Source organism: Hylaeus anthracinus, unplaced genomic scaffold, assembly GCF_026225885.1.
Source record: "Hylaeus anthracinus isolate JK02 unplaced genomic scaffold, UHH_iyHylAnth1.0_haploid 4, whole genome shotgun sequence".
Taxonomy (NCBI): Eukaryota; Metazoa; Arthropoda; class Insecta; order Hymenoptera; family Colletidae; genus Hylaeus; species Hylaeus anthracinus.
The window spans coordinates 14,373,188-14,381,293 of NW_026535289.1; the positions used below are offsets into that span (position 1 = coordinate 14,373,188).

General features: G+C 43.7%; 1 protein-coding gene across 1 annotated transcript in view; it reads left to right on the forward strand.

Moving 5' to 3' along the window:
- The window catches only part of LOC128895136 (uncharacterized), a 10,542-nt gene that overhangs the window by 838 nt on the left and 1,598 nt on the right, over positions 1–8,106 (forward strand). Inside the window, exons 2-7 of the mRNA XM_054157433.1 lie at positions 331–438; positions 924–1,069; positions 1,299–1,461; positions 1,702–1,858; positions 5,376–5,525; positions 7,518–7,965. Coding sequence (XP_054013408.1) covers positions 331–438; positions 924–1,069; positions 1,299–1,461; positions 1,702–1,858; positions 5,376–5,525; positions 7,518–7,965 — 1,172 coding nt within the window. The remainder of the gene's footprint in view (positions 1–330; positions 439–923; positions 1,070–1,298; positions 1,462–1,701; positions 1,859–5,375; positions 5,526–7,517; positions 7,966–8,106) is intronic.

The following is an 8,106-nucleotide window of genomic DNA, read 5'->3' on the forward strand; positions in this document are numbered from 1 at the left end:
ACTACTGCGATAGGGCAAATGATTAGTTTTACAGAAATTTTTGAAATGAAATCGATTACTTGGAAAAAATTACTCGAATATGTTCGAGTTCGAAAGAAATGAAACCTAAAGGAGACCTAGTGGTGACTGAGAGTCACCTCTCGAGTGCAAAGGGTTAATAAGACCGTAGATGTGTCGTTCCTCGAAGGGAACAGATATTCGTGTTCCCGTTCCATCTCGACAAGAAAGTTCGAGATTGTTTCGCTGGAAAAATACAGTATTCCATATTCCGCGGACCTGGAACAGGTCCAGGAGGAATTGATCGCGAATTGCTTCGTTTTGTTTTTCCAGATCTGAACGTGGTGGACACGTGTGGTAGTATAACGGGGTCCGTGAAGGCGGCGATGAAGGCTCTCGTGGCGGCGGACACCAATTGCTTGCAAGCGCCTTACTACTTAGGTAAACGTTTGCGCCAACCAGTGTCGCAGACATTCGTCGTTTGGATTTTACGTGACTGGAACGGACCTGGGAATATTAGGACGACGGATTCGTCCGCGAGAGTCGCTGGTGATGGATCGCTTTATTTTTAGTTCGGGTTGCTGTTCATGCTTGGCGCCTCCAAGTATGTAGGACGCGTCGCTCGAACGAGGAAGAGCGCAGAAAAATTGAACAAGTTGGAACGTTGGGGGTTACGTCGTCGACGAATTGATCAAATTTGGCGAAATTCGGGACGGGTAAAGCTACACTCGATACGAATCGATGATAGATGAGATTCGGAAAATGTAGACCATGGGGATGCGAATTTAGGGTAGTTTCGAGTCGTTCACCGTTGCGAAGGGTTAAAAGACTCGCAAAAGAATTGCAATCTCGCGGCGCAACGTTGCTGATAGCGGTCGCGACAAGTTTCCAATTTAACCTTCGTAAAAACCGCCTTTGTTTTGTAGGAATCATTGGACCAGACACCGCGACAAACGCGGAAGCCGTACATAAAATCACGTCGGTGCTGAAGGTACCGCATATCGTGAGACAGAAATCGAGTGCTCCGTTCCTTCATCGTCTCGAGAAAGAATCCGATTCTTATCTGGTTCAGGTAATAATTTCCGTAACGATTCTTCATTAGACTCGAGTAGCAAAACACGCGCAATCCGGTGCAGGGCGATTAAAAACCGTCGGTGTTTAACGACGCCATTTATTATAACTTTAATCCCTGGTAAGTGCTTACCAATATTTTTTTTTTTTTTTTTTTTATTTAATAAAAGCGACTCTAAGCGATCGTTCGCTCGCTTCGTATTTACTTAGCGGTTTTTTTTTTGTTTCAGGGAGCGCTAAAGGTCGCGGAACAGTTGAAGTGGAAGTCGTTCACGTTGGTGGTGAACGTCGACGAGGACGGCGAGGACGACGCGCAAAACATCGCGAAGAAACTGACGATGGCGTCCATTCAGAAAGGCCTCTGCGTTTTGGTGCACGATAACGACGATGACGGTAATTGAGAAATATTTAACGCGCCTCCCAAGAATAAGGAGTCAAACGACAACACGAAACGCAGTGAACGGGATTGGCCGCGTAGGTAAAGCGGTCGACTGCGGATCCGAGGATCGCGGCTTCGAATCTTCGTGGCATTATCTTTCGTTTAGACTCCTACGTTATTCAATTTTTACATTGTTTATGGGAAAATAAGACGAAGATGCTCTATTTACGAACAAAAATTACGGTTGCTCGCAGATTTGACGACGCACATAATACACGTCGGTAAACCAGAGGACGGATTCTTTGGGAAATTCGTCAATTCGACCGTCCTAGTCCTCAGCGAGGGACACCTCGAGAAACATCTAAAAAACGTGAACTCGACCAACAGCATACTGCTTCTGGAAGATTCCAGGTAACCGTAACGACGGAGGCAGGGCTAAAAGGTGTTAACGATATATATATATATATATATATCCTCTACCCGCGCGTATCGTCAATGACGACAGCTATTTTCCAACGCGAACCTCGGTGGGGATGATCCAGTTTTCTTAATCTGGCGTCGAAGCTCTATCTTTAAGCGAGCTATCACCGTAATGAGTAATTAACGATGCACACCGACAGCGTCTTTTGTCACCTTTTAATCCTCGATAATCCGCGAGCCGTGACACTATTGCCGTTTATCCAGCGACATTTTTCTTGGCATTTGTATAATTTATATCCTCGCCGCTGCCAACGATCGTGACGTCGAACGCAACGCTCCGCCTATCGTTCACGCCCTTAAACCCTCGCAATGCCGAGCCTTTCTCGCTAACGCGAATTACCAATGGAGAGGTTTCATACTTAATGCACTCTCGACAAAGACTCGATTGGAGGATTTTTTTTCCAAGGATAGTGAACGTCCAATATGAATGTTTCGTAGCGCGTTCGTTGAATAGTGTTCGCGTCGACATTTTTAAGGACTCGTTAACCTGTTTAGAAAATATGATTGTTGGAACCTATTTGGAATTTCATGGCGACTCGGTAGGGTGAATCGTACCCGTTGATGGTTAGACTTGTTGAAAATATTGGCTTGTTTAGGAATCCAGAAGCCTCGATGACCAACTAATATGGACAATTTTTGTCTTTTTGTTCGATGTTTTGTTCGCGATTTGCACGGCTGACCCGTTTGTTTTCCCTTTTTATTTTTTGAATTGAATTTTTTAGAAAGCAAATGGTAGTGTTGTTGTACGTGAGAGGTTTTCAAATATTGATTGATTTATGAATCCAAAAGCCTCGATGTCCAATTAATATAGAAACCGTTTTATTAAGTCCAACGGAGCACCCCCTCGCCACCCTTGATAGCTCACGTAAGAAATAAAATACTAGACTGTTTGGTAACGCCGTTATAAATAGCAAAGTGAATCGTAAACAAGCTGAGAGCCCCTGACTAAATCGATCCCGAACGATTAATCGTTCGATCGCGTTGATAGGACGTGATCGATGCCGATGTCCACAAATCACCTCGAAGAGCGAATCGGTGATTACGCAAGAGCCGTCTATTAATACAATCCCTCGTTTGTATCCCGCGCGTCGTCCTGACAATGAAGGTGTCTGCTCAATTAACGCGTGAGTCATATAACGAGCATAACGAAAGATTTCATAAAGGAATTACGTGAATTCACATTTAATTACGATTCCGATCGTAAATATCGATGCGTAACCGCCTAGGTGGCGGTATCAGGAAATTACAAATAGCGATGAAAAAAAAAAAAAAGCAACGGCAAAAACTCGATTATGACGAGTATAAGGATCCATAAGCCTTGATTAAAGGGGGAACGCGCGAGAGTATATCTCTAGATATTTTTTCGCGTAATTTGTTTGCTCGTTTATTATTATCTTCAGTCCGTAGTAATTTAAAATCCGATAGATGTCTCGTAAAAAAAAAAAGAATTAGAACGCGAAATAGCTTCTTGTTAACATCGAACGCGACTCGAGTTCTATCCGAGACGTCTGTTTTGCCCGTAAAATGAACTAAAATAATATCTCTACTCGGAATAGGATGCAGAAACACGATGGAAAAATCCAAAACGTCGAGGAGGAAATTTCTAAACGGTACGAGGGTATACGAGTATCCGAGGGGGGCAACCCATCTCGAGTCAACGAGAAACTGAGTCAGCGATTTCCTGTTCGCGATTTGCACGGCTGACCCGTTTATTTTCCCTTTTTATTTTTTGCAGAAATATCGAAAGCGTTCGCGCAACAATGTTAATCAAAATCGCGCCACGTAATCCCTCCGAGCGTGATCGATATCGATCGAGGCCATTTTTGATCGATTCGCGCAAAAATATGGGAAAAAGTTCGGTCAATGAGAGCGTAACGCGTAAAAGAGCGTAAAATTGTTGAATCCGTAATGCACGCTCGCGGTGCGAGGATTTACGAGCTCGGGAAACATCGTGCTGATTTCGCGATTTTATGAGAACAAAAGGAAACGAAAGCGATAAGAATCGAGATAATGTTTCACGCCTCGAGCACGCGATTGTCTCTCCGCGTTTGCCTCTCATTTATTATTTTTGTTATTAGCGACTAAAGAGGAGGCCGGTAATGAGTTAGGTGTAATTTTTAGAAGTGGTTGTTATTCAATTTGAAAAGTTCAGAGGATTACGAAACCGCGAAAGCACCGAGAGAATATTTCACGATAGATATTCGTGGCACCTGGCGAATTCACAGAGATTTAGACACAGACGGCGTTACGTGTACCACGTGTATCTCTACAGCGATGTATTTAAAAAACAAAAAAAAAAATGAAGTATTCTTACTTAATCCGCCAACATTATGAAATAATTGGCACGTTACGGATCTAATTATGGAATTTTTCTAAAAAAGAACGTAATTCGAACGGATATGCCGTTATTTTCGCGTTGAACTCGTCTTGCATCTTTTTCTCCGTGTTACATCAGCGAACATAAATGTACTCTGTAATTTTCAAAGAAACTGAGTTCTACATAATAAGCCAGTCTTCTTCCTACTCGCCGGGTCTCGGATATCTCGTAATTTCCACTCGTTATATCGGTACAAAAAAAAATGTGGAACAATGCAAAGTAAAACAAAAAGACGTAGAACTACGTGACTTACAGTCGAATATGATCGATCGAGTATTTCAAGAACGGATACGTTTTATTTTTTTTTTTTTTTTTTACGTATCTGCAAACATCCTCGAACAAAAATGTTTGTTTAACATTCGAATCGTACATCGCGTACGACTCGAGGATTCGTCTACGAACATCGCGCGATCCCGCGGCAGCCGTGGAACGCATATTATCCAAAACGGAACAAGAAAATTACGTTTTTATCGCATCGGGTTGTAACAGTACTCCGTGAGTACCGGTTACGATCGCGTGTTGCCCGGTACGTCTATCAGACCGCGTTTAATTTCAATCTATGTAGCCATCAAACATGGCAATTACTATTAATGAAAACAGATCCAATCGTATGAATTATCAGCTGTTGCACATTATTCCGCTGGTAATAGAAATACCGTTGTTTATCCACGCAAACGGCACACACGCGATTATCGAGTCTATCAGCAGATGCCATCCGTTCCGTTGTCCTATTAACAGTAGTCACAATCGCTGATGCGCTCGTCTGCGAAACGATTGTTGTCGCGACGCAAATCTCGAATCGTGGATCTTTGGATCGTCGTCTCTTGGCGACGCTACGCTGAACTCGACCAGTAGGAAACGACACCGACGGGCTTCTGCAAGGTGTCCCAAAAACGTTAGAGGTTCTTTGAAAAGGGTGGCTCGGAAGGTGATTTGAAACAACTGTCTCCTCAGCGAAAAACGGAGGCTTTGTTAAGGAGATATTAACAGAAAAACCCGATCGATCAGTTTCACTTTTTAATTGCGCCAAAGTAATAGGAAAACTGTTGACGAGCTTCGCGTTTGCGTCAGGAACGAATTCGCGGGATTGGAGGCGAGAGTCGAGAAATCGAAATGGTGGTCCAGCAAGGACGGCGGAATGTTCGACGCGGAGGAACTGAGGGACGTCAGGTGGCTCGAAGACGCGATAAATGTCTACATGAAGGCGTTGGATACGGTGTGGTAAGTGCGACAACTGCGACGCGTCTTTGTTCGCTCGTTTGCGTAGAAAGTTGCACGCGTAAACCGCGACGATGCTGCGAATGGCTGCGGTGGCCCCAATCGAAAATCTCTAACGAGTAACGGCGAATGACGAACGAGCAAATTTGTAATTTCATTTTTCAAACGATTGTTCGTCGCTTGTTACATAGACTAAATTATTTTAGATATTCAGACTTTGATTTTTTATTATAATAATAACGTATTTTTGTAGAATTGATTTTGACCCCACGCGAGTGCATTTTATGTTCCCAGTAAAACACGCGATCGGGAGAAAACGCGAATTACGTGTTCGTCAGAAAAATTCGATGGAAATTAATTGCAACACGCGTGGTAAATTATTTCGTTGGAACGAACGGCCGACGGGATACTAAGTGACTAAATAATCGCGGCGCGCGCGTAAACGGCGTTCCGACGAAAACAATTTGCGAGGAATTAACTTTTTGTGCACGGGGATTTTTAAAAATCGATGCTTGCCAGTCTCGGGGTCAGCGTCATTTGTTACATTCCAGTTCTGAATTCTCTGAAATCGAAACGCGGATGTCTGCTTAAATATTTCGTTCGTAATGGCGGAGTATTAGAATAATAATTGTACTTGAAAGGAACTTTCTACCGCTGGTCAATAAGATACAAGAAGTGCGTCCTGCTTCTCGTTAAAAGCAGCAAATGCATGGAATTCGAGAGCAATCGATTCATTTCCTCGGTTCCGTTTGTATAGACACGTATCAAGTTCGAACTGACGATGAACGATAGGTTGCTAGATATTATTTCGAGGTTTCGCTGCGGCTTTATTTTAATTTAAAAATAAAACCCGAGTGCTTTATTTGCCGAATTATTCAACGTTCAGATTTTTCATTACGAAACGATTACGCGTCGTGAACACCGCATGTAGCGCGACGAGCTCGGTACAATCGAATTAATCGACCGGCATTGTAACGATCATCGTTGATCGATCGACGAAGCCACCGGCTAAATTTCTTTGACCGCTAATTAACGAAGTCAATTAGCTCGACGTACGACGAATGCCGCGACGTACGCCGAACGCCAATTGAAATCGTGCAATCTACGTATAATCGGTTAAGGCATCAAATAGAAAATTAGAATTCGCGTTCGATTCAATACCTGTCCTCATTTATCGCGTTAATTACGTCGCCTTAAAGTGGCGTTGGTAGTTGGCAGTTATATCTTTGAAATGATTTAAGAACGCAAAAACATGTCACGCGTACAAATTAAACGGACACTCCTGCGGTAAACTGCGTGTTCGCTTATGCAAATTAGATTAGCTAATTCCCTAATCGCACGTTTAGGTGGACTTCTCTGATTCTAATAATCGGCTATACGAAATAATTAATCGAAATTAGTTATCCGGCGGTAGCAAAAAATACTTCAAAAAAAAAAAAAAAAGAAAAGAAAAGAATAAAGAATCAGGCAAGTACGAGACCAGAAGAATCGCTTCCTCCGTGTGAGCAGGAGGTTCGAATTAACGTGCTACACTTTCTACGCGAACGAATAAATCCTTCCAAAAATTGTCAGAGATACACATATCGATTTATCGAAGACGCGCGCGAGGCCAGTAAGTACTTTTACGAAAGTTTCCGATTATACGAATATAATGGTACATAACGATACACGCTGCGGTTGTCTCCGTTTTTCTGATTTTTCATTATTATTTCTTTAATAAAGTAGACGAAGCAAAGCAAATGAAGCAACTGTCTCGAAACAGCTACCTTCGGCGTAGCATTCCGTCTCTCGTTAATGGAGATCTAGCACTATCGCGGAACGTACGAGAAACGGCAAAAGGCGTCAAACGTCTCCGTCAGGATTCAAGGCACGCGCGCGGCAAACGTGTTCTTAAACTATTTAAAAAAAAAAAAAAAAAAAAAGCATCCCGCTCGGTGGATACGTGCATCGAATGACGACTATCGGTAATTCTATTATTCCTTTTCCACTCGTTAGCAAGAAAAAGAAGTGCAAGAGCCAGGTGAACGCCGTCGACTGGAACAACGTCCTGTCGAACGTCCTGGCGGATTACGCAAAGGAGTCGCAATCGTCGCCCATGTCCCTCGAGTTGTCGATGAAAGTGAAATCGGGCGACGTGGAGACGATTGGGACGGTGGCTATTCAGAAGAACAAGGCAAAGCTGCACTGGGGTGGCGGGAAGGACGACGACGACGACGACGACGACGACGACGACGAAGATGACGATGACGACGACAACGACGACGATGATAAGGAGGACGCGAACGTGATGCCGAGCGCGTTCAAGAAGTTGATCAGCAAGGAAAAGGGCACGCGAACGGGCTGCGCTACCACCGCCAAGGAGATTAGGCTACTGCACGAGGGAGACGACGACGCGGCCCAAGTCTTGGTCTCGGAGATGGACGACACCGAGTGGTATACCATGGTTAGTTCTTGGTTTGACTTTCGAGGGGAACATTGTCGACGAATATTGTCGACGTGAAAATTCGAAAATTCGGGAATGGGGCTAGAGGTCCTCTTGGAGTGGAAAGTGAAGAAAAGGGGAATGTGTTGAAGAAAACTCGGG